Source organism: Terrapene carolina, unplaced genomic scaffold (genome assembly GCF_002925995.2).
Source record: "Terrapene carolina triunguis isolate 2854851 unplaced genomic scaffold, T_m_triunguis-2.0 Scaffold42, whole genome shotgun sequence".
NCBI classification, from domain to species: Eukaryota; Metazoa; Chordata; order Testudines; family Emydidae; genus Terrapene; species Terrapene triunguis.
The window spans coordinates 326725-353885 of NW_020664393.1; the positions used below are offsets into that span (position 1 = coordinate 326725).

The 27161-nt window shown below is 39.8% G+C and overlaps 1 protein-coding gene across 1 annotated transcript in view; it reads right to left on the reverse strand.

Annotated features, from left to right (window-relative positions):
- LOC112106981 (dermatan-sulfate epimerase) overlaps positions 1-27161 on the reverse strand; it is a 296569-nt gene that overhangs the window by 146114 nt on the left and 123294 nt on the right. Inside the window, exon 7 of the mRNA XM_026653475.1 lies at positions 689-863. Coding sequence (XP_026509260.1) covers positions 689-863 — 175 coding nt within the window. The remainder of the gene's footprint in view (positions 1-688; positions 864-27161) is intronic.

Below are 27161 nucleotides of genomic sequence, written 5' to 3' on the forward strand. Positions count from 1 at the left end.
CACACATCTGGCCCCACTTGTATGTGCCAATGACCTGCTGTGTAACCTTGGGCAAGTTGCTTCACATCTCTGCGTCTCAGTTTCTCCTCCCTTCTAAGAACATAAGAACGGCCGTACTGGGTCAGACCAAAGGTCCATCCAGCCCAGTATCCTGTCTACCGACAGTGGCCAATGCCAGGTGCTCCAGAGGGAGTGAACCTAACAGGTAATGATCAAGTAGGCTAGCGACACCATTCCTTACCCATGCTGGCTAATAGCCATTCATGTAAGAGCTTCAGGGCAGGAATTACCTCTCACCATATGTTTGTACAGTGCCTACCATAACAGGGCCCCTATCCAGATTTGGGCATCTGGGGCCATTCATAATACAATTAATAAAGAAATAAGGGCCAGTGCCTTAACCACAAGGCCTATCTTTTGAAAAACTGGTTATTCAATGTGAAATGCTACTTATAAAAATGTACAGTTTTTAGGACAGCCCATAACTACTGAGCTCCCAGTTCTGAGATAATGTGAAACACTAACTAGAAACAGACCCAGACCAAAACCCCAGATCCAAATACCTCCTTGCATCTGAGAAAGTTCAAACCTCTATCCTTACTGCTCAGGGCCATCTCTAATTCTAACCGTGGTTACTGCTCTCTGGGAGGTCTAATCGGAAATGAACTGAGATCAACAGTACACTTACCCAAGGATGTGTTCACACAGGAGTCTGCAATAGTCACTGTGAGAGCTGGTAATTAATAGCAGGACCTTCCCAGCATTTTTCAGTTGCCTCAGCCACTTTTTTACAGACTCAGGGCAACTTTGTAAATATTTGGCTGGATCATTTTTCACTTCTGGGAAATATGTCCCACAGTTTTCTGAAAAATAAAAACATAATTATCTTCTACCAGCCAATCATATTTGCAAACTATACTATAAACACAGCAATTTTTCCTTCACTCCATAGGCAAAAGTAAATAAATAAAAAGATAAAAGATAATAAAATAAAATTTAAAAGACTGATATTAAAAAAAGCAGAGAAATCTTAAAAGTTGTACAGAGCTATAATTCTTGATTTACATAAAAAAAGGAAAAGAAAACAATGTGACATGTAATAGCAAAAAAATGTATGTAATTATCTCTCCCCGGTATAAATTTCACAGCTATTGCCTTTCTTATGTTTTGTTTTCCCACATATTTTAAATCATGAATTATTGTCCTGAAAAGCACTGTAGGGTTTTGTGTATGATATATCACTTTATTGATTTTCAGTTTTGGGATATTCAATTTGAGGTTACTTCAATAGACCTGGTCTCCAGAAAGTGCTGAGCACCTGCCTCCTGACAATCAGAGATCTTAAGATATCTCAGTTTGGAGACCAAAAAATGGAGGCACCCAAAATCTACAGTTACGTTTAAAACTTGCAGTCAGCACCAACTGATCTGTATCAGCATTCCTATATCAATGACATTATTTCTCAGATCAGTTTTTTTAATGCATGTCATCATTTTATCTGATAAAAGTTGATGTCATAATAATTAGGGCTGTCAAATGATTAAAACAATTAATTGTGATTAATCACAGTTTTAATCACACTGTTAAACAATAATAGAATGCCATTTATTTAAATATTTTGGATGTTTTTCTACATATTCAAATATATTCATTTCAATTACAACATGGAATACAAAGCATACAGTGCTCACTTTATATTACTATTTTTGATTACAAATATTTCCAATGTAAAAAAGAAACAAACCCCACCTAGTATTTTTCAATTCACCACATACAAATACAGAAGTGCAATCTCTTTATCGTGAAAGTGCAACTTACAAATGTAGAATTTGTTTTTATATAACTGCACTCAAAAACAAAACAATGTAAAACTTTCGAGCCTATAGGACCACTCAGTCCTACTTCTTGTTCAGCGAACCACTAAGACGAACAAGTTTATTTACATTTACGGGAGATGCTGCTGCCCGCTTCTTGTTTACGTCACCTGAAAGTGAGAACAGGCGTTCGCATGGCACTTTTGTAGCCAGCGTTGCAGGGTATTTACGTGCCAGATATGCTAAACATTCGTATGCCCTTTCATGCTTCAGCCACCATTCCAGAGGACATGCTTCCATGCTGATGATGCTTGTTAAAAAAATAATGCATTAATTAAATTTGTGACTGAACTCCTTTGGGGAGAATTGTATACTATTTCTTTTATCTTTTCTACATTGCAAAATATTTGTAATAAAAATAATATAAAGTGAGCACTGTGCACTTTATATTCTGTATTGTAACTGAAATCAATATATTTGAAAATGTAGATAAATATCCAAAAATATTTATAATAAATTTCAGTTGGTATTCTATTATTACCAGTGCGATTAAAACAGTGATTAATAGTGATTAATTTTTTTAATAGTGTCAATTTGTTTTGAGTTAATTGCTTGAGTTAACTGTGATTGACAGCCCTAATAATATTTAATGATAATAATAATTCCACTGTGCTCTCATGTAGCACTTTTTCAGATCAGAAAATCTCAAAGATTTTTACAAAGAGAGGCCAGTATCATTATTCTCATTTTACAAATGGGGAAACTGAGGCACTGGGAGATGACGTGACATGCCCAAGGTCACCCAGCAGGCCAATGGCAAAATTAGGAACAGAACCCAGGTCCCCTGAGTCCAGTCTAGTGAGAGCTACTCAGCTGATGTACTGCACACTGATTGGAGGCGTAAAACAAACAAATCCAACCTCTGCTCTCAGTAGAGCTATGAATGCCCATTTTATGGGTGTAATGGAAAAAGAATTTGGCCTTTACAGGCAAACATATTCTTCTGAACGTATGCCTCTAAAAGCATATTGGACTCTGAAGAATAACACTAATCAGTTATTAAGAATTAGCCCATTCATTAATGTGTCTGACTGAGAAAGATTTCTCTTGGTTTATGTCAATTGACCATTATCATTAAACTATTTTATTCTTTACTACAGTTTCCTAAAACAATATATTGTCTATATGCTCATGCACTGCAGACACAAGTTATTACCAAAAAAACCCAAAGCTAGTTTTCTAAGAGAGAAATGTTTACTAAAAGAGGCATGAATGAGACAAAGTTTAACGCACAGTTTGTATGTCTCATGGAATCATCATCAATACAAGAATATTTTTTGTCCACCATTTTGTTCTATATGGAACTATCTGTAGTCAACTTCACTGAATAATATAATAAATCCCAGACAGTATTTAGACTTGTGGTATGTGAGTAATGCTATTTTTTCATTTAAAAAAATAAGAAAAAAAAAGATTTAAACCACTTGAAATTGAGCTTTTAACGAGAGAGGAAAGATGTATACTTAAAACGGTAGTCTCAAACAAAGATAAAATATTAAATATAGCACTGTTTCATAACTGCTACGTACTCAAACCTTCTAAGAATTTTTTTTCTTTTTAAAGCAACAGGTTCAGATTAGGTTTAGCTGGCACAGCAACACGAGAAGAGACAGAATGAGTTAATTCAGTAGCATGATATGGAGAACTTTTCATTCCAAAAGTGGATCATTACTACCTAGGAAAACCTCTTAGAGAAAAGTTTCAAGTCATAACTAGGTTACCACTCCAATTCTCCATGGAATCTGGGTCAGAAAGCGCAGTGGGCTTTGCCATGGTATACGAGTACGTTCCAGCAGTCTGTATTATGTATTGTTTTAAGAACTAGCCAAGACCACCATTTTTCGATGAAACAAAAATTTACCAAGGAATGTTTCTTTTCTTTAGTGCGGATGCTGTTGGGGACAAGAAACTTGAGGTTTCTGTTGCAGAAGATGAAGTAATTTTTTTGGACTTTCATTAGTAATGTGTACTGTGCTCTAAATGACAGCTCAGCCGCCCTCCATCCCTTTCATTTTTATTTAGAAAGCATCATTATGCAAGAACTGATGGGGACCCAAGAGAAATGCTTGTATGACATTCTGCCCCGTACTGGCTCAGTCTATTGAGAGAGAGGCAGGGCACGTGTCCTATATGAACAGTAGTTTATTACCTTCTCACCCTAAGGTAAATAGGCCTGTTTTATCACATGTTGTTGGCACATATTTTCTTTTTCCCTTACCAAATCCTTTTTTGTCTTCTGAGGACAATTCTGTGATGTGTAGTTAATCTGTGGGTTTGCTATTAGGCTGCTAGTAAGAAAAAGAAGTTCCTTGCTTCTATGTCAGAAATATAAGCTGATGAAAAAGAGAGACTGACAGTGTTTATACATGACACTCTTTTCCACAGTACGCTAATAAGTAGTTACTGCATGATAAATCCTTTATAAACTGCTATGTAGTCTGATGTCTATCTCTGAAATTAAAAGTTTAATCAACATTCGATTCAGCTGTGACCCAAGAACTTCTTAATGCTAACTGGCAAGGAGGTACAGAGGGGTATCTCCTCATTAAAAATGTATACACTTAGACTGAGGTTGAGATGGAAATAGGAGACAGATTTGTTGAAAATTTCTGGGTAAGGATAAAAGGGGTAAAAAAACAAGGGGGATGTCATGGTAGGGGTCTACTACAGACCACCTAACCGGGAAGAAGAGGTGGATGAGGCTTTTATAAAAACAACTAACAAAATAATCCAAAGCACAGGACTTGGTGGTGACAGGAGACTTCAACTACTCAGATATCTGTTGGGAAAATAACACAGCAAAGCCCAGATTATCCAACAAGTTCTTGGAATGTATTGGAGACAATTTTTTATTTCAGAAGGTGGAGAAAGCTACTAGAGGAGAGGGTATTCTAGATTTGATTTGATAAATAGGTAGGAACTGGTTGAGAATTTGAAGGTGGAAAGCAGCTTGGGTGACAGTGATCATGAAATGGTAGAGTTCATGATTCTAAGGAATGGTAGGAGGGAGAACAGCAAAATAAAGACAATGGATTTCAAGAAGGTAGACGTTAGCAAACTCAGGGAGTTAGTAGGTAAGATCCCATGGGAAGGAAGTTGAAGGGGAAAAACAATTGAAGACAGTTGGCAGTTTTTCAAGGAGACATTATTAAGGGCACAAGAGCAAACTATCCCATTGCGTAGGAAAGATAGGAAGCATGGAAAGAGACCACCCTGGCTTACCCAGGAGATCTTCAATGATCTAAAAATAAAAAAAAGAGTTCTACAAAAAGTGGAAACTAGGTCAAATTACAAAGGATGAATATAAACAAATAACACAAGTATGTAGGGACAAAATTAGAAAGGCCAAGGCACAAAACGAGATCAAACTATCTAGAGACATAAAGGGTAACAAGAAAACATTCTACAAACACATTAGAAGCAAGAGGAAGACCAAGGACAGGGTAGGCCCATTACTCAATGAGGGGGGGGAAATAACAACAGAAAATGTGGAAATGACAGAGGTGCTTAATGACTTCTTTGTTTTGGTTTTCACCAAGAAGGTTGGTGGTGATTGGATGTCTAACATAGTGAATGTCAGTGAAAATGAGGTACGATCAGAGGCTAAAATAGGAAAAGAACAAGTTAAAAATTACTTAGACAAGTTATATGTCTTCAAGTAACCAGGGCCTGATGAAATGCATCCTAGAATATTCAAGGAGCTGACTGAGGAGATATCTAAGCCATTAGTGATTATCTTTGAAAAGTCATGGAAGACGGGAGAGATTACAGAACACTGGAAAAGGGAAAATATAGTTCCAATTATAAAAAGGGAAATAAGGACAACCCGGGGAATTACAGACCAGTCAGCTTAATTTCTGTACCCAGAAATGTAATGGAGCAAATAATTAAGCAATCAATTTGCAAACATCTAGAAGATAATAAGGTGATAAGCAACAGCCAGCATGGATTTGTCAAGAACAAATTGTATCAAACCAACCTGATAGCTTTCTTTGACAGGGTAACACGCCTTGTGGATAGGGGGAAAGCAGTAGCCATGGTATATCTTGACTTTAGTAAAGCTTTTGATACTGTCTCGCATGACCTTCTCATAAACAAACTTGGGAAATGCAGCCTAGATGGAGCTACTATAAGGTGGGTGCAAAAATGGTTGGAAAACCGTTCCCAGAGAGTAGTTATCAGTGGTTCACAGTCATGCTGGAAGGGCATGAGTGGGGTCCCACAGAGATCGGTTCTCAGTCCGGTTCAGTTCAATATCTTCATCAATGATTTAGATAATGGTATAGAGAGTACACTTATAAAGTTTGTGGATGATATCAAGCTGGGAGGGATTGCAAGTGCTTTGGAGAATAGGATTAAAATTCAGAATGATCTGGACAAACTGGAGAAATTGTCTGAAGTAAATAGGATGAAATTCAATAAGGATACATGCAATATACTCCATTTAGGAAGGAACAATCAGTTGCACACATACAAAATGGGAAATGACTGCCTAAGAAGGAGTACTGCAGAAAGGGACCTGGGGATCATAGTGGATCATAAGCTAAATATGAGTCAACAGTGTAACACTGTTGCAAAAAAACCACAAACCATCATTCAGGGATGTATTAGCAGGAGCGTTGTAAGCAAGACACGAGAAGTAATTCTTCCGCTCTACTCTGCACTGATTAGGCCTCAACTGGAGTATTGTGTCCAGTTCTGGGCACCACATTTCAGGAAAGATGTGGCCAAGTTGGAGAGAATACAGAGAAGAGCGACAAAAATGATTAAAGGTCTAGAAAACATGACCTATGAGGGAAGATATAAAAAATTGTTTTTTTTTTAGTTTGGAAAAGAGAAGACTGAGAGGGGACATGATAACAGTTTTCAAGTACGTAAAAGGTTGTTACAAGGAGGAGGGAGAAGAATTGTTTTTCTTAACCTCTGAGGATATTACAAGAAGCAATGGGCTTAAATTGCAAGGAAGATTTAGGTTGGACATTAGGAAAAACTTCCTAACTGTCAGGGTGTTTAAGCACTGGAATAAATTGCCTAGGGAGCTTGTGGAATCTCCATCATTGGAAATTTTTAAGAGCAGGTTAGACAAACACCTGTCGGGGATGATCTAGGTAATATTTAGTCCTGCCATGAGTGCAGGGGACTGGACTAGATAACCTCTCGAGGTCCCTTCCAGTTCTATGATTCCAGTAGGTACATTCTGATTCATCAAAGAATGTTATGTGTGGTCTGAAATGAAAGCCAGTCTCACAATAGTTATTAACATCACTGTGAAATGTATATATAGGTACTATGTAAGGAGTGATGCATATATACTGAAAATATGGTCTTAGAGTCGGTATCAAGTTGCAGAGGTGAAAACCAGGTTTCCTGTTAGAAAGGAGATGTTTATTCACCACTTTCTCTGTTGGGATGTAAATTAAGCACTGTAAGCAAACACAATGGATGCTCATTTACATACAAAGTCAGATGTTAATAAAGAGACGTGAAATCAGCAGGAAGAGAGCACACAGGAAAAAAACAAGCCTTGGGAGATTAGCCTGTCTATGAGCAAAGACAATAAACTTTGGGGCTATTTTTAGCAGGCAAAGAAGACACCCTGCACCTAGGAAGTAAATGGACAGTGCATTTGCATTCATGAAAATGGAATTTGAGCCAACCTTGGTTGAAAACTCTGACAAGGACTTTGGGTGGGTGACTTCTTTAAGCAGGAGGTTAACCTGCTAGTTTAGTCTCTAGAAAGCATGTTATGATTTTATTTGATATGTAACAAGGATAGAGAAGAAAACAACAAAGTTTTTATATATCCAGCAAAGGAAAGGAGAACATAAAACAACATATTGGCACCGCATATGGGAGTCATACCATGCTTTTGGCAAACAGTACAAATATGACACATAGGGACTGTTCCTGAGAGATCACCATCCAATAAACCTCATTGACATCAGTGCATCTCTTGGGATCGGGCACACAATCATTTAGGAGTCAAAGCTTCAAAAATCTCTCATGATTGATCCCTAAATCTATGCCTGGTCAAAAATAAATTTTAGCGTCTTCTAAGGAAACAAAGCTCAAAAACAAAAAAAGGTACTACTTCAAAATGGGTGACCTGTGGCTGCAAGCAGATCTGCAAATGATGGCTCATCACCTGTATGTTTCCTAGAAAATAAATAGATTATTTTGTATTTTATTATATCCCTCCTAAATTTTTTTCCCGTCCAACATATGTCAATGTCAGAGGGGAACGGGGGTGGGGACAACAACAACAAAAGATGTGTCCCAACTTTTCACCCCATATGTCTATTTATAGCTTTCACATGTCTGTAGATATGTCAAAACCTCCGCTGACAATCCCTGGCTCTTTAACAGAACAAAAACTTTCACAAAAAATGTCAAAAACTTTTTTTTATATAACACAAAATGGAATCAAGTAAGAAGTATCAGAATCAATCAAGTCTGCATCTCTTCATCTTGTGATGGTTGGAGAAAGCATAACCCAACAAAGACATAAGTGTTTTGCGAAAGACTCTATTAAATGTGTGTTTCCATGGAACAAAGGCAGATTTTCAATTTCCACTCTAAACAGGTTTATCTAACTTCCTGAAATATAGCCTATGCTCACAAACAGGCAGTCAGTCTCTCAATATTTTTTTCCAACAGCATTTTTAAAAGAACAAGAAGATAGAAATATAACGAAATAAAAGGGCTGTTGTTTAGCACAGTAAAATATTAATACATTGTCAGGATATTTGCAAGTACAGACATTTCTTATCTGTATTGATTCACATTGTGTTTCCAAAGTTATATAAAGTACTCCTTCTACACATTCAAATCTCTCCTTCAGGTCTAGGTTCTTTTGGGGTTTTTTGCCCAACCTTTCACTGACAATTAAGGCTGCGATTCAGGGCTTGTCTTCACTACCCACCTGGATCAGCAGGTAGAAATCGATCTCTTGGGGATTGAATTATCGTGTCTCGTCGGGATGCGACAATCGATCCCCGAATCGACGCGCGTACTCCACCAGCCCAGGTAGGTGTAAGCGCCATCGACGGGGGAGCCATGGCGATTTGCCGCCGTCCTCACAGCAGGGTAAGTCGGCTCGGATACGTCGAATTCAGCTACGCTCTTCGTGTAGCTGAATTTGCGTATCTTAAATCGATCCCCTCCCTCCCCAGCGTAGACCTAGTCTGTGTCATGGAAATAACAGATTCCGTGACTTCCAAAGACCTCAGTGACTTCAGCCAGCCCCGGCTGGGAGCTGTGGGGTCCCCTGCCAGCGGGCGGACCTCCCACAGCTCCCGGCCGCTCTGGGTGGCAGGGGGGACCCCCGCAGCTCCCTTGCCACCCCGCAGCTCCTGCCACCCCCAACACTTGCTGCCGCTGCAAGCGGCATGGGGGACCCCCGGAGTTTCCAGCTGCTGCAGGTGGCAGCAGGAACCCCCACAGCTTTCCGCCTCTGTGGGTGGCACGGGAAACCCTGCAGCTCTCTCCTTCCATGGGCAACAGGAGGGACCCCCAGAGCTCCCGGCCTCCATCGCAGCAAAGGGAACCTCCAGAGTTTGGAGCTGCCAGCAGATGGGGACCCTGGAGCTCCCAGCCCACCCGCAGGCTCCTCATTTTATCATAGATATTTTTAGTAAAAGTCAGGGACAGGTCACTGGCTTCTGTGATTTTTTCATTATTGCCCGTGACCAGTCCCTGACTTTTACTAAAAATATCCGTGACAAAATCTTAGCCTTAGTGATGATCAATTAAGATTCTGTTTATATCTTCATGCCTCATCTTTTAATTATTTGTGTTACAGCTCAGATAATAGACTCCTTAAGGCAGAGACCTTTCTAAAGGGTATATATTTTTATGAAGCACCATGCACTCCTATATTACTATATAATCAATAATAAGTGTTCCTGAAACCTTTACATATGCTAACCTCCCATTAAAGTCAAAGGAAAATGTGTATACACTGTGACTGTAGCTTTGTCAATTTTCCCCAAACACAGTAATGCAAACATAGTCCTAAGTCTATTCTCCATCTCCTACAAGCATGACATCAAATGCTCAGTTTATTCTGCAAGTGCATACCCAGTTTAACGTGCTAATACTGTACAGTACTTCCGTTGGGAAGGAGGGAGGAAAAACTGTCATTTCCCTTGGAGTTCTTGGTTATGCCACTTCCCTCTCAAGGCCTAACCAAAAGCCCACAGAAATGAATGGGAAAAAAACTCCTAGTGATTTCATGGGCTTTGGATCAGGCCTGTAGAGCCACTATACTTGTCTCCCAGCTATATCTGGATCTTCAATGCATGTGTGCATGGTTTTTAAGGAGATTTATTTTTGGCAGGATGTCTGTCAGTCCAGAGTTCAGAATCAATATGTTTCAATGCTGTTAATGGTTCTTAAAGGTTAGCTACTTGACTGAATTATAAGGAATGTACCAACCATTTGTACGGTTTGACTGAGAAGAAATACATTCTAGAACTCAACCAAATACCACAAGCTATGAGCTGCCAATTTATAGCTTGTATCAGGTGGCTTTTGAGATGGTAATCATTTCTTCCAATTAAACGTAGTATTTAGAAATGTGATTTAAACCCCCTTTCAATTCATAAAACATATAATTTAGCTATCAATATCTTTTTTAAACTGTAAAGCAACTAAGATCTTATGCAATTTATCTAATTTTTACCTACAAAGAGATTTGCAGATGCTATTTGTATATTTGAGAAAAAAAGAGTTTAAACAAAAGTCTTCATATAATAATGAATAATAACAATACCCATCTGTAAATCTCAAAGAACTTTTGTATTCGGAATGAAAAAGAAAGAGGCCTCTTTGCTAAACACCTAAAGGTTACCTCATCTCTCTGTGGCAGATCAGTCTCTCTTGTATGAACTGCTAGAATGAACTTGCAGGAGAAACAGATGACATATTTCTGCCCCAAAGAGTTTACAATCTATTTTGAGATATGACACCACAAATGAAAGGAAGAGAGGGAGAAAGGAGATAGGAAAGGGAAGAGGCAAGGATCATCATAATAAGATCAGTTTATTATGTACAAGTCTTACTGGTATTTCTCATTTTCTTATTTTAAGCTAGAATGGGTGTTGCAGAAAGAACAGAAGAAGGCAATTGGGAAGGATGGAAATGTCAGCATAATGACAGATGAGGGAGAAAGCAGGGATGGGTAGGCAGAGGAAAATGTGATTATATGTTGGAAGCCTGGGTTAGAACAGATATCACTAATGAGAGAGAAGAGGATTGATAATGATGGCAGACTAGGAGAAAAGGTTGTGAAAGTAGAAAGATGGGAAGCGAGGAACAGGTAGAAGTCATGTCCTCGGAATACAGGATTCACAGATTATTAGGCCAGAAGGGACCACTGTGATCATCTAGTCTGACCTCCTGTATAACACAGGTCATAAAGCTTCCCTACATTAATTCCTGTTTGAAATCGAGCATATCATAAAAACAACCAGCAGCATCCAATCTTGATTTTAAAAATATCTAGGTTTGGATAATCCACCATAACCCTTGGTAAATTGTTCCAATGGTTAACTATCCTCACTGTTAAAAAATGTGCATTTTATTTTGAAAATTATATGAGGATGTCCAGAGCATAACATGGGTGTTGGTTTGCCGACAAATCTAAATAAACCACTAAAAAACTAATCTTTCCCCCACCATGAAGAAATATGTCTGTTTACTGTATGTTATTCCCTTTCTAAACAGAGGTGGGTACAAACCAAAACTCTGATCTGAAAACCCTTTTTCTGCAGCTCTAACTCCAGCCAGTGCTTCAAAGCACTCACCACGATAAGAAAGTAGTTACACTTTTTCTAAATATTTTTATTGGAAGAAAAAAGTGACATATTCCTCGGAGTATATACAGAAAACATATAATTTTTCTAATGAGGTGAACATTTTTGTCTCATTCCCAAGGACCTTCATTTTAACAATGGCAACATTTATTCAGCACAGCCCTTGGGTATTGCAATTACAAACTTTCTTAAGATACATGCATGATGTTCTCTATGAAACTTCAAGTTTTGTAGCTGTTACCTAAATTTGTTGAATATATGCCATGTCCACACTTGGATAATGAAAGGAGTAGGAGAAGGAAACTATAATCTATGATAGCCATAATAATGTTTTGAAAAATATTTATCACAAAGGGAAAATATAAAAGAAAGAGGCATTTGTAAGTTCTTCATAAAAATGAAACTAAAAAGGAACACTACTAAACATATGAAACATCCAGAAGAGTTCAACAATAAAGGGGAATTTGCAACAGATTGCTCACCTCCTGACTTTACAATGAGTCTGAATGTTCAAAATATTTAGAGTATCAGCTTCACACACTTTTCCTGATACAAAAACCTTTCATAATTTGCCAAATGCTTGGTTTTTAATCAGAGTTTAAGCTGGGATGGTACTTTCTGGCAGTTTCCCTGGGCCTTGCCATTCTTCCCCATCAGAGAAAAATTCTACCAATACAGCCACTACACCAGCTTTGATATTACTCAGCATGGGTAAAACATGCCACATGTTTTAATTAGGTTTAGCTATTTGGCTCTATGGACAGCAGTAATTCAGGGGAGACAAAATTGTTAAAACACAACTTTAAAATACACTAAAATCCATCAATGTTAGTGTCAAATTAAGAAGTTCTGCAGGATGTTTTGTACCTGCCACATGGAAGGGGAAAAAAGTGGGTGAGTTGAGGAGACAGAGGGTGGAGGGGAAGTGATATGAATTTTCAATTGTTGCAAAAAGAAAAACGATTTGCCTTTTCAAATGCTAGCACAGCAGCTTAAGAAAAATCGTGGAAAAATCATGGAGCAGGTTCTCAAGGAATCTATTTTGAAGCACTTGGAGGAGAGGAAGATGATCAGGATCAGTCAACATGGATTCACCAGGGGCAAGTCATGCCTGACCATTCTGCTTGCCTTCTATGATGAGATAACTGGCTCTGTGGATATAGGGAAAGGGGTGGACGTGATGTATCTTGACTTTAGCAACGTTTTTGATACAGCCTCCCACAGTATTCTTTCTAGCAAGTTAAAAAAGTATGGATTGGATGAATGGACTATAAGGTGGACAGAAAGCTGGCTAGATCGTCGGGCTCAACGGATAGTGATCAACGGCTTGATGTCTAGTTGGCAGCCGGTATCAAGCAGAGTGCCCATGGGGTTGGTCCTGGGGCTAGTTTTGTTCAACATCTTCAACATCATTAATTATCTGGATGATGGGATGATTGCACCCTCAGCAAGTTCACAAATGACACTAAGCTGAGGGGAGAGGTAGATAGGCTGGAGGGTAGGGATAGGGACCAGAATGTCCTGACAAGTTGGAGGATTGGGCCAAAAGAAATTGGATTAGGTCAACAAGGACAAGTGCAGAGTCCTGCACTTAGGAAGGAAGAATCTCATGCACAGCTACAGGCTGGGGACCGACTGGCTAAATGACAGTTCCGCAGAAAAGGACTGGGGGATTACAGTGAACGAGAAGCTGGATATGAGTCAGAGTGCCCTTGTTGCCAAGAAGGCTAATGGCATATTGGGCTGCATTAGTAGGAGTATTACCAGCAGATCAAGGGAAATAATTATTTCCCTCTATTCGGCACTGGTGAGGCCACATCTGGAGTATTGCATCTAGTTTGGTGTCCCGTCCCCCCCACTACCGAAGGGATGTGGACAAATTGGAGAGAGTCCAGTTGAGGGTAACAAAAATTATTAGGGGGATGGGGCACATGACTTACGAGGAGAGGCTGAGGGAACTGGGCTTATTTAGTCTGGAAAAGAGAAGAGTGAGGGGGGATTTGATAGCAGCCTTCAACTACCGGAAGGGGGCTCCAAAAAGGATGGAGCTCGGCTGTTCAAAGTGCTGGCAGATGACAGACCAAGAAGCAATCATCTCAAGTTGCAGTGGGGGAGGTCTAGGTTAGATATTAGGAAACACTATTTCACTAGGAGGGTGGTGAAGCACTGGAATGGGTTACCTAGTGAGGTGGTGGAATCTCCATCCTTAGAGGATTTTAAGGCCCAGCTTGACAAAGCCCTGGCTGGGATGATTTAGTTGGGGTTGGTCCTGCTTTGAGCAGGGGATTGGACTAGATGACCTCCTGAGGTCTCTTCCAACCCTAATCTTCTATGATTCTAAGAATGCAATTTCCTAATGAGACCTTTAAATCTCCCTATGTCTGGTATATTTATCTTCAGTTGCTAGCGGTCAGCTAAGAGGTCCATCAGGTATAAAACTGGTGCAACCAAAAATATATAGGCAGAAATGTTTATATCAAAGTTGAACATTCTTGGTCTCTGTCCATTTGAGCTATAGTCATGTCCCCTTCAATCTCTTCTACCATTTCTTGTGTGTGTATTTTTACATCATTGCACAGCATGTGTATGTGTGATTCTAAAACATTTAACATGCAAGATTGTACCTAGTCAACGTTTTGTCTGCTGCTCACCCAGTCCTGTGATGTCTTATTGGAAATAGGGGAGTCAATTTCCCAAGCACAAGTTATTTGAAAGTGAATTTCAGAATCTCATTTTTATCTGCAATGTGTTGTTACTGCCACCTAGTGAGCAGTATATGCATTTCACCAGGAAAAACTGACAAAGTGTAATCATCTAAGGAGAGCAAAAGTCTCCCAGATATGAGGAGCCCTGGCTATCCCAAGGACTGCCACTCTCTCTGTGGCCTTCCACAACAGCTGAATTAATCCAGGTCTATGGGGCTGAGAGTGTTCAAGTGAAGCTCACAGGGGTTCTTATGAAAAAGTCCTAAATAATGTAATAATGTTGAAACTAACAGAGTTATATAGACACTACTCTAAAAAGAACTATGTAACATAATAGTGAATGGTTTCAGAGTGATAGCTGTGTTAGTCTGTATCAGCAAAAAGAACAGGAGTTCTTGTGGCACCTTAGAGACTAACAAATTTATTCAAGCATAAACTTTCATGGGCTAAAACCCACTTCATTGGATGCATGCAGTGGAAAATACAGTAGGAAGATATATATATACACACACAGAGAACATGAAAAAATGGGTGTTGCCATGCCAACTATAACGAGAGTGATCAGTTAAGGTGGGCTATTGTCAGCAGGAGAAAAAAAACTTTTGTAGTGATAATCAGGATGGCCCATTTCGAACAATTGACAAGAAGGTATGAGAAACAGTAGGGGGAATAGTTCTACTTTGTGTAATGACCCATCCACTCCCAGTCTTTATTTAAGCCTAATTTAATGGTGTCTATTTTGCAAATTAATTCCAATTCAGCAGTTTCTGGTTGGAGTCTGTTACTGAAGTTTTTTTGTTGTAGTATTGCCACTTTTAGGTCCGTAATTGAGTGACAATACTACAACAAAAGTGGGTGGGCAGTGGCGGGGAGGCAGGTGAGCCGGCGGCGGGGGAGGGAGGCTGAGGTGGCGAACGGGCAGCAGGGGGTGAGTGAGCGAGCCGGAGGGGGTGGGGGGGGATGACGAGCTGAGCGGGCGGGCAGTGGTGGGGGGGCAGGTGAGCCGGTGGTGGAGGAGGCGGGGGGCTGAGTAGGCGAGCAGGTGGCAGGGGGGTGAGTAGGCGAGCCGGGGGGGTGAGGGGATGACGAGCCAAGCAGGCGGGCAGTGGCGGGGGGGCTTTATACTTGTGGAAGGGGCTGAGGAGGCGAGCGGTGAGTCGGTGGCTGGCCTGTTCTACTGATCTTGTCTCTCATAAAAATTGGTCCTTTTTGCTGCTTTTCTCTGGGCTGGGGGTTGTCCCAATGCTGAAAAGAGGGTGTTCCCAAAGGAAGGTACTTGCTTCTAACCCCTGAGGCCATCAGTATGTCTGTTCTTCTCTAGTCAGCCCACTTGACAAGTTTGATTGTTCTTGGTCTGGCTCCAATCCCCCCTCCAAGGGTTGCAGTGTCTGGAGGTGCCTGCCTTCCACGCCTTCCTCATTCACACCTCCTTCATTCAACAGGGCAATTGATTACAAAGTGGGGGGAAGATCTTATTCTACTTCTAGCAAAAAGACATTTTTCTTTTACCTTAATTATACTACCTTAGGGGCCCGCTATAACAAAATACCAAGGTTCAATACCGCTGTTTCAGCGGGGCGGTACTGGGAAGGAGGGTTTGTTTCCGTGGGGTGGGCATCGCTGGGGGAGGGGGGTTGTTTCTGTGGGGCCGGGGGGCACTGGGGTGGGGCAGGGTGTTTCGGGGGGGGCTGGGCGGCGCTGTGTGTGTGTGTTTCGGGGTGGGGGGAAAGGTGGGTTTCGGCCCTCAGTTGTTTTCTTTGGAGTAATATGGCCCTCGCTGCTTTATGAGTTGTGCAGGCCTGGATTAAAGTTTTACCACGAGGGTACTTTGCCTTGAGCCCTGAAGTCTGTCAAACTCTGGCTTGATGAACCACCAGAGGGAGCAAGTTCCACATGAGAGAGCGCGCTTCGACTGAAAAAAGACCCTACTTACTAACAGAATGTCATCTTCTTTAATCCAAGATGAGAGTTCAGACCCAAATTGTGTGAGCCAAATCTGAAATCACTTGGGAAAGTGCAATGACATGCGTTCCTACCTTTGAAAGGAATAAGGAAATGCTTAAATGAGATGCCCTGCTGCTCTAGAATAAGTTAAGATGTCATAGAATCATAGAATATCAGGGTTGGAAGGGACCTCAGGAGGTCATCTAGTCCAATCCCCTGCTCAAAGCAAGACCAATCCCCAACTAAATCACCCTAGCCAGGGCTTTGTCAAGCCTGACCTTAAAAACCTCTAAGGAAGGAGATTCCACCACCTCCCTAGGTAACCCATTCCAGTGCTTCACCACCCTCCTAGTGAAAAAGTTTTTCCTAATATCCAATCTAATCCTCCCCCACTGCAACTTGAGACCATTACTCCTTGTTCTGTGATCTGCTACACAGTCTAAATCCATCCTCTTTGGAACCCCCTTTCAGGTAGTTGAAAGCAGCTATCAAATCCCCCCTCATCCTTCTCTTCTGCAGACTAAACGATCCCAGTTCCCTCAGCCTCTCCTCATAAGTCATGTGCTCCAGCCCCCTAATCATTTTTGTTGCCCTCCGCTGGACTCTTTCCAATTTTTCCACATCCTTCTTGTAGTGTGGGGCCCAAAACTGGACACAGTACTCCAGATGAGGCCTCACCAGAGGGGAATGATCACGTCCCTCGATCTGCTGGCAATGCCCCTACTTATAGCCCCTACTGTGCTCCAATGCGAACCGTATAGGTGAACTGTTTAGATGGCTTATTGCTTATGCTAATATCCAGACTAAATTTAAAACCACAATTCACTCAGGTCCAGTGTGGGCCTATATTTCTACACACTCCATTGCCCCTTTTTTCTCTCCAGTGGGGAAAAATGAAAATAAAATGTGAGAGAATAGGATTTTTCCCACCAAAATAAAATTTGTAAAAAAATAAAAAATGTTTCAAGTGTTTTGCTGAAAAATTAGAAATTTCAGGTGAAATGAAAAAAAATAATTTATTTTAAATATTTTTCATGAAACACTTTTTTTTGGATCAAATTACCTAGATATAAGTAAGTCATATGAAATTCTGTGTGGTTCACAGAATACAACATAATGAAAAATGTAAAGTCTTTGGTAGCCTCAAATTTGTTACAGTCCTCAAACCTGAGCTCCAGCACTTTAGGTATAACTGCCAGCCTATGATTATAAATTCTAAAAGAGTTGGCCAGAAGAGGGTTCAATAAATCTATTAAATAGTTACACAGACGTCTTGTGCTTGACAGCTAAAAATCTCATGTTAGCAATATATTAAGTAATTGAAAAGTGTCAAAACATACTCTTGTAGAGTCAGTGATCTACTACACTGTAATGTCACAGAAAAATAAAATAGTTTAAAAATAAAACTTCTCTGTCAACTGTTGATCTCTATTCTTCCTCTCAAAATCTTAAAAGCAAGATTTACCCATCTGTGTCTTGTTAAACTGGAGTTATACTTTTCTTTATCTAATTTTCCAGAAAGTCAAACACCAGCAAAACCAACAAATATCTGGAGGAAATTCATTCAGATGCCCTTGCACTGTTTATAGCAATGAATACTTATGACAGGATAGAAGAATTACACTGCACACCATCTGTACTACTTTGTGCTCTAGCCTGTGCGTAATGTCTGATCAAAATTGAATGCAGGCCACCCAAATCCATGAAAAGTACTGTACGATATATAATATACAGTACTGGAAATGAAGGAGATTTAATGGCATTCCAAATACAGTAGAAGCAATTGACTAGTAGTGTTACTGATATTATAGTAGCACACAGAGGCCCCTATTAGGATCATAGCATGGCTTTGATAGCCACTGTATGAACTCATAGAAAAACAACAGTCCCTGCCCCAAAGAGTTTATTAGGAAATGTGAGATGAGAAGCAAAACATGAGTGTCAGAAACAAATAGAAACAATGAGGGAAGAGAACAAGGTTAACAGTGAAAGACAACATATGGTACAGTATATATCCAGGTGCACAGCCAGATGGATTGAGCCAATTAAACATTTGTAACAATAACGTAATCAGAATTCCCTATTGGCCATTACCTAGCTCAGGTATTATGCCTGAATTCTTACTGCCTAAAGACCAAATCATTTTCTTTCTCAAAGTAATGCAGAAGAAAATAATGCTGGCATATAAGTACACCACCCAATGCTGTAGTAAGTTAAGTGGTTCAAACACAGGCTAATGTCCAGGAGATGGCCTAGACATTTATTGGCACAAGAGGGCCAATAAATAAATAAATAAATAAATAAAAATACATTTGAACAGAGGCAAACACTGCATGGCCTTCTGGGAAACACTGCACTCTATATTATTATTATTTATTAGGAATCTGCTGCTGGCAGCAGACGCCCAAATTCCAGTATGTGTCTCACTATTTCTAGCCCCTTCTCCAAAATCATCCATACACATAATGGTTACAAACAGCATCTGTTTTCCTTTCACGATGCAGGACGACTGGATAGGCTGTATTGCTAAACTGCCCAGATTTTTGTGCACAAGTTACAGCAGCCCTTAAACTAACAATGAGATTGCTGTTGGCTACTACAAAGCCTTAGAACGGGAGCGCAGAGCATAAATAAGGAGTTCTCAGACTCTTCCCAAAGACCACATATCTATTCCTCCTCTTTGTGGTTCCATGGTTTAAGTGGTCTGTAGGACCACTGTTGGGGTCATGCTATGTTATGGCAGATTGACATTTTTCACTTTCATTTGGCCTTATCAGCCACATCTGTATTAGCTTGAGAAGCTGTTCTTCACTACATGCAGGTCACAGGAACACAACTTTAATTTCCAGGTTCTCATTACGCACTGAGTAATGACAGGAGGCAGGCCAGTCCTCACTTACAGACAACCCCCCAACCTGAAGCAAATACTCACCAGCAACTACACACCACACCACAGAAACACCAACCCAGGAACCAATCCCTGTAGCAAACCTCGTTGCCTACTCTGTCCCCATATCTACTCTGGCGACACCATCAGAGGACCCAACCACATCAGCCACACCATCAAGGGCTCATTCACCTGCACATCCATTAATGTTATATATGCCATCATGTGCCAGCAATGCCTCTCTGCCATGTACATTGGCCAAACCGGACAGTCCCTCCGCAAAAGAATAAATGGACACAAATCGGACATCAGGAATGGTAACATACATAAGCCAGTAAGTGAACACTTCAATCTCCCTGGTCATTCTATTACAGATTTAAAAGTCACTATCATTGAACAAAAAAACTTCAGAAACAGACTTCAAAGAGAAACAGCAGAACTAAAATTCATTTGCAAATTTAACACCATTAATCTGGGCTTGAATAGGGACTGGGAGTGGCTGGCTCATTACAGAAGCAGCTTTTCCTCTCCTGGAATTGACACCTCCTCATCTATTATTGGGAGTGGACTACACCCACCCTGATCGAATTGGCCCTGTCAACACTGGTTCTCCACTTGCGAAGTAACTCCCTGCTCTCCATGTGTCAGTATATAATGCCTGCATCTGTAACTTTCAGTCTATGCATCTGAAGAAGTGAGGTTTTTAGCCACGAAAGCTTATGCCCAAATAAATCTGTTAGTCTTTAAGGTGCCACCAGACTCCTTGTTGTTTGAGTAATGACAATGTCTCAACTGCCCTAATGGAACTATTCATCTCCTTCGGTCTCTCTCTATAGTCTATCTTCTCTTCAGCCTCCCGACTTATTCAGCAGTATCTACATATTAGTTTTTTATTTAGCCCTCTTTTTCTCAGCCATCAACTGGACATATTCCCAAGCACGCACTCATTGGACAGATTATCCTAACAAGTAAGTCTGGAGGGAATTACCTAGAAGGGAAACCAACTCATAAGATTTCCTTTTCCTTTGAATCTTTAATACTTACATTGTCTTACATTAGCTCTTAAGTCTGTGGACTCAACTTTCAAAGATTTACTAAACTAGAGGTTCACTCTCTTAGGAGTGCTTTGATTCAGCACTCTCAGTCTACTCAACCCTCTCCCCAAATGCCTTCCACAGGGAGGAAATGCAGAACATGGAAACTACCGCCTGTTCATTTACCTACAATAAATGTAATTGAAAAAAGTTTTAGATGTTCTTTCCTGCCTTACAACTAAAGACATGATGGCAGGGTCTCCAGTCCAGGATTATTTTAATTCAACTCAAACCAGGTAATGTGGGTCTTTGGAAGAAAAGTGGATTTTAAGGATCTGGCAGTATATGCCTAAATGGAAGAAATGCCACCCTGATTTCATAAATGCAGTGACTTTTTTTTCTAGTGTTAGCTCCTCCGAGGTCATTGTAATTAAGAAGCTTTATCTGACCTGACTGGATCAACTTATTAGATGTCAGATCACTGCACGTGCTCCTTTTAAGCTTTCAGAAACAGACTCTCTGGAATCTGCACACACTGTTCAGATCCAGCAGTGCCGTCACTGGCTCCTTAGTGGAACAATTCTTTCCAGCAGTTTCACATACCAGATAGGTCTAGTAGTTCAACTGTCAAACTCCCAGAGACCACTGAATATTTGGCAGCTTCACGGGTCTAAGATCTTTCCTGTTTGGTTTTATTCAAAGCCCAATAAAGCAAATAGTTTGTGCAAAGACACAGGCAACTTAAAAGGATTTCAGTTTTGGTGTTCTCCCCCTTCTCCTTGTTTTTGTTTTCCTCCTCTCCCTCAATCTGATGGTTGTTATCCTTAGCTGTTTGGAAGTAACCATTTCCCTCTGGAATAGGCATTAATGCCATTTATTGGCTTTCATGCTGGAAACAAGAGGCATCCCATATCCCAAAGGACTTATTTCATGCTGTTTCAAAATTTACCAGCAGAGCAGTTCAAATCATTTTCTACAGCCTGATCTGAGTTATAAACTTGATATTCTTTTATAACATTACTGACCTGGCTTCACTACGGATTTTTTTGACAATTATTACTATCCATAAAACAAATGATTAAATTCCTATAATAGTGATAAGCTGGGAGATCAATTGTCAGGAAATTAATCATTTTTATCATAAATGTTCCACATTTTAAAAACATCAAAAAATAATACGTTCCTAACACGTTTAGATCCTACATATACCACTGAGGTCCTTTTTGTCTTCTATGTCCTCTTAATTTTTCTGAGAGCTAATAATATGAAACCAGAGTTGATCCCTTTACTTTGAAATACAAGTAGAGTAATACAGCAGCTAGCACATTGAAAAGAAAAGGATAAAGACAGCTGCCTCAGTTTCCCCAGATCCTGTTTTATTTCAATGTTGTTTGTTTAACCACTAATCTAGTTAAGAGCAGTGTGGTGCTCCCATTATGCCCCACATTTTCAGATGTTTGTAAGTGTGGCCATAATTCATTCCCAGTTTAAATTTAGCAAACAAGATATTTGCTTAAGAAGCATTTTTTTCTTACTAAAATAAAGCAGTTTAGCTGTTTTCGAGTTACATTCATGCAAGAAAAAGTAATAGCTTCATTTGTGATTCATAAAATTTTAATCTAAAAACGTGGTTTACATCCAACTCTTTCATAAAATATTTCATGGGGATTCTTAGTAATTTTGCCCTGTCGAGCTAAGGATATATAGAGGATATCAAAGTAATGCTAATTACTCCTTAATGATATATAATCAATATTTTATTGTCAACTAATGTTTCTATGTAGATTAGGCAAATAACCTGCAGACTGAAAAGAGATTGAATCTAAGAAATAGGAGAAAAATGCAGACCTCTGAGATCATCTTCTACTCCATCCCCAGAAGTCCTAAAGCATTCATTAACAGGGTTCACTCAAGAGCAGCAGAAAACTTTTCATGGGGTCAAAAATGAGATGTTGGAGTGTAAACCTTCAATTTTTCTTTTCTAGACCTGGTAAGAATTGTCCTCCCTTAGTTGGCAATGACTAGGATGTAGCGACTGTGCGGAGACACTCAGACCCCTAAAAAAGAGGCAAGAAGAGTGCCTGATGTTTCCACAGAAATCCTGGTCACTGGACAACTTACAAGTGGCACTAAAGTAAGCTCTGTTCATGTCAGCCTTAACGTGACAGATGATGATAGCCAAGAACTGTGGTTACCCTCAGGACTCCATTTGGGGCCTGGAAAATATCCTGGAAACACAAATATGAAATACTATTGACAGATTTCTTGGTTTTAGCAGTGAAAAGAAAATCCCTAGCATCCCTGGTAATGTAGAAAAAGCTCCAGTTACTGAAAACAAACCCTTTTTATATTAATGAAATCTGCACCAAACAAAACCCATTTGAGTGCTGCTTCAGACAGGAACAAAGGCCTCAGTTCTTCCTTCCTTCCTCCCGCCTTTTTTGATATCAGGAAATCCAGAATTCAAAATCACTTAATCCAGTATTCTCAGTCGTTCCTTTCTAAAATGTGTGTGCAAATATGTTTGCACTTTTGAAAAACATGTTATTGTATGTAACCCATTTGTAATCAAGAAATTAGAGTCAATTATTTGCACTGATGTGTCTTTTCTGAAAACTGTTTTGGTTTCCAATAACGTTTTTCTTTGGTTTGAACTTGTATTCATTTTCTGTACCTACTGGTGGGTTACACTGTACCTTCCCACAGAAAATTCCGCAGTAGGGAGCAGAAAGCCTAGGAAATTCCAGCAGGTCTTCACCTGCTCCCTCCATGGGAAGAGCTTCAGGGGCCACAGAGAAGGCAAAAGTAAAGTCTACGAGTCCAGTGGGACACAGAGGAGTTCTGCCATCAGCCATACAGAGCTTGGAATCTCTCCCCCTGAACATACACACACTCTGAAGAGAAGCAGAGAGTGCTCACGAATTAATGTTGTATGAACCCTTGGTCAGATAACCACTGGGAGGGCTGTGTGTAAGCATCCTTCAGAGAGTTGCTGTTGAATGGCTCCTCTCGCAAATTTCCCTGGAACAATAGGAGGAGTTCTGTGTGATATGGAAGCAGGGAGGAGTTCACTCCCTTCCATAACCCTACTTCTCATCCCACCTGTCTCTCCCAAATTTTCATCCCCTCCATTCATGTTTGCAAAGGGGAGAATAAACTTCTATATTTTATTAGCAAACCTCCAAAACCTCTCTGGCTAAACATTTGAATGAACCAATTAAATGACTCCCTCTCCTCACCATTTAGTGTAAGAGAGAAACAACAAATTGCAGCAGTGTGCCACCGACGGAAACTTTTCCCAGACATGAGAGGTGTTTTGATTTCACAGAAAAATAAAAACTATATTCTTATATATTCTTAGTAACTAGATCCGCTTATTTACAGTTACTTGGTCTGCTAGGATTGTGATCCAATTAGTTTGGAGAAACAAAAGAAGGAGCAAGTAGTACAATTTTGGTTCTTGTTAGTCAAAATGACTATAATCAATTGTATATCTTTTCTCCCTTCTTACAAAGTAAATGGGTCAACAAGTTGGCCTCCTAAGGCACTTTTCAAGATGGATAAAAAAGCCACCACACTTCCAAGTGAAATCATCATCTGCTACATGTGGGCCACCAAATAGCCAAAGAAAATAAAAATGAATGAAGTCCTCCTAGACAAATGATATCTCAGTGGCTCTGTAATTGTTACTGAACTGTGTTATGCTAGTATAATATTTTCTTACACTGACTTTGCTGACAGCCTGTTATCTCTTTATGACTCAGAACAGTATATCGTACATATATTATTTAAAATAACATTCTTACTAGTTTGGTCATAAATTCCACACCACCACCCAAACCTCCTTCTTTAAGAAGTGAATGGTTGATTGAAACTAGGCTTTGACTAGGCAGAACACCTAGAATGTGTCACAAGCATTGCAAGCTTTTTAATTTGTACTGCAGAGCACCATCTATTGTGTAACAGATACAGCTATCCACTTTGAGGCTAGAGAGCTTACAGCGGCGCAGCTGTACCGATGCATACCCACTGAGCAGCAGTAGTTATGTCGGTGGGAGAGGTTTTCCCACCAACCTAGCGCTGTCCACATTGGCGCTTATGTCGGCAAAACGTATGTCGTTCGGGGGGGGGGCTGACGTAAGTGGTAGTGTAGACATAGCCTTAGCTAGTTAACTAGATTTCAGTTTAAAAGAAGGGCACCCATTCAAATCTCTAGACCACCCTTTATATATATTTTAAAATATTAGTCCTCTAGGAAATATAAAACTTTGGTAAAGAAATCAGTGTATTATTTTGGACAACAATTATAATTGCAGTATACTAGGCTTAGACCACAGATAAAATTTCCCAAAGCACCTAAGTTACTTAGGAGCCTAAATCCCATGTCCAAAAATGATTTAGGTACTTAGGGGCCCAAGTCTCATTATACTTAGGATCCTAAATGCCTAAGGGACAGATTTTTAAAGATATTTAGGCACCTAGTGGGATTTTTAAAAGTACTAGGACCTTAAAACTCATTGATTTCAATGGGAGTTAGGTGCCTAGGCGCTTTTGACAATCCCACTAGGTGCCCAAATACCTTTTAAAATTTGGCTCTAAATGTCTTTTGGAAAGTCTTAATCACTTTGAAAAAGTTTACCCTCTTTTTTTTGTTTAAAAATCCCATCTCTAACACATATTTCAAACATACTTCCCCAAGATATCTAATGTTATTTGTACAGGTTATCTGTCAGAAAGAGTAGATTTATCAATTCTGATTAACAGAGCTGTCCCTTGGGTAGGGCGAATCAGGATGATCACTCTGGGCCCTGCGCCACTGGCCGGCATGGTTGGTCCCGGAAGAGATGAAGCTGTCACCTCCACCCCTGGCCCCCCTGCTCCAGGCCCTGCGCTTTGGGGGGCCCCACAGGTGGTGCGATTGGCCGGCGCAATCAGTCCCGGAAGAGACGAATCCGTCACTTCCGCCCCGGGCCCCACACCCGCCCCTATGGATGGCCCTGCTGATGAAAATAAAAAAGTCAAGACTATGAGGCCCCAGGTATTGTTTTTTTATGGGGGAGGGGATGTTAATCTAAGCAAATCCAATATTTGATTCTCTCTTCTTATTTTACTTTTATTTTTACAAAAATGTGATTTTAATAAATACTATTTCAAAAAAATATTATTTCTTTGAACTATGATCTGATGTCTTATTTCTTTACTAACTTTTTATTTTTGAGAGATCAAATCCATGGTATTTTCCTCCTTTATTAATAGCTTCTTATTTCTTTTACTCAAGCTTTACTGGCACATTCATATTGCTGGATGTTTTTAATTCATTGTTGCAAACACTGAGCCCTGAATTTCATGATTAAAATAAATACTGGAACCTATACTTTAATTTATGCTTCAGAAAATAGCCATCTTTTTATAATTAAACATAAAATAAATGTTTTTAAACCAATCAAGAGACAAATACTTACTTCTGATGTTCTTATTTCAACTTGAGGCACAGTTTAGTGAGTTTCAGACAAGGATTAAATTCATAAACTCCCAATAACCCAACATAACCACCAAATAGTTATAAATCATTTCCAATGTAAGTCAATTCAATTTAAGTTAAGAATTGCTGATTATAAATAATAAAATTTTATTTTTCCCTTTAGAACATTAAATCCCACTAATGACATTTTACCATATGCCATTCAGAATTACAGTGGCACCTGCTGGCTATGGAAGTTAGCATTTGTTGTGTCTATGTTCCCATTATAAACGCATCTTTCCACAGGGTTATATGTTGGCTGTGACATGCAGATCCAGGCAGAACATTGGCAAACAAAGTCTCAAAATAAGAGAAGAAGTTTAGGTACTTAATCATATTTCTGTTTAGTATTTGGTCATTTGAAAGTCACAGGGATAAAAACAAAATGGAAGATTTGTGGTTGGACATACTTGTTCATGCTCCTATAAAAAAAATTACAGATATTGGTCCATAATAAGGATTGCTACCTCACTAAGCAAAGGGAGTTAATGTAAAAGTTATAGACAACTTATTGCACTTACACAGAATCTTTTCCTTATTTTATCCCTGCAAAGACCCGTCAAGGCAGCCAAGAGTTACCACCATTTTACAGGTAAGTACACGGCGGAACAGAGAAGTTAAGTGATTTATCTAAGGTCACTCAGGAAATTGGTTGGAAAGCCAAAAATAGAACCTGGTGTGTTTTGTGCTAGTCCTGTGCTTTAGCCACACCATTTAAGAACATAAGAAAAGCCATACTGGGTCAGACCAAAGGTCCATCTAGCTGAGTATCTTGTCTTCCAACAGTGGCTGGTGCCAGATGCTTCAGAAGGAATGAACGGAACAAGGTAATTATTGAGTGATCCACCCTGCCATCCAGTCTTAGTTTCTGGCAGTCAGAGGTTTAGGGACATGCAGAGCATGGTCCCTGACCATCTTAGCTAATAGCCATTGATGGACTTATCCTCCATGAATTTAACTAGCTCTTTTTTGAGGCCAGTTATACTTTTGGCTTTCACAACATCCCACAGCAATAAGTTCTATAGGTTGACTGTGTGTTCTGTGAAGAAGTACTTCTTTATGTTTGTTTTAAACCTGCTGCCTATTAATTTCATTGTGTGACCCCTGGCTCTTGTGTTATGTGAAGGAGTAAATAAAACTTCCTTATTCACTTTCTCCACACAATTCCTGATTTTATAGACCGTTGTCATATCCCTCTTTAGTCATCTCTTTTCTAAGATGAACTATCCCAGTCATTACTCTTTCCTTGTATGGAAGCAGTTCAATAACGCTAATCTTTTTTGTTGTCCTTCTCTGTACCTTTTCCACTTCTAATATGGGGCAACTTGAATTGCACGCACTATTCAAGGTGTGGGCATACTATGGATTTATATAATGGCAT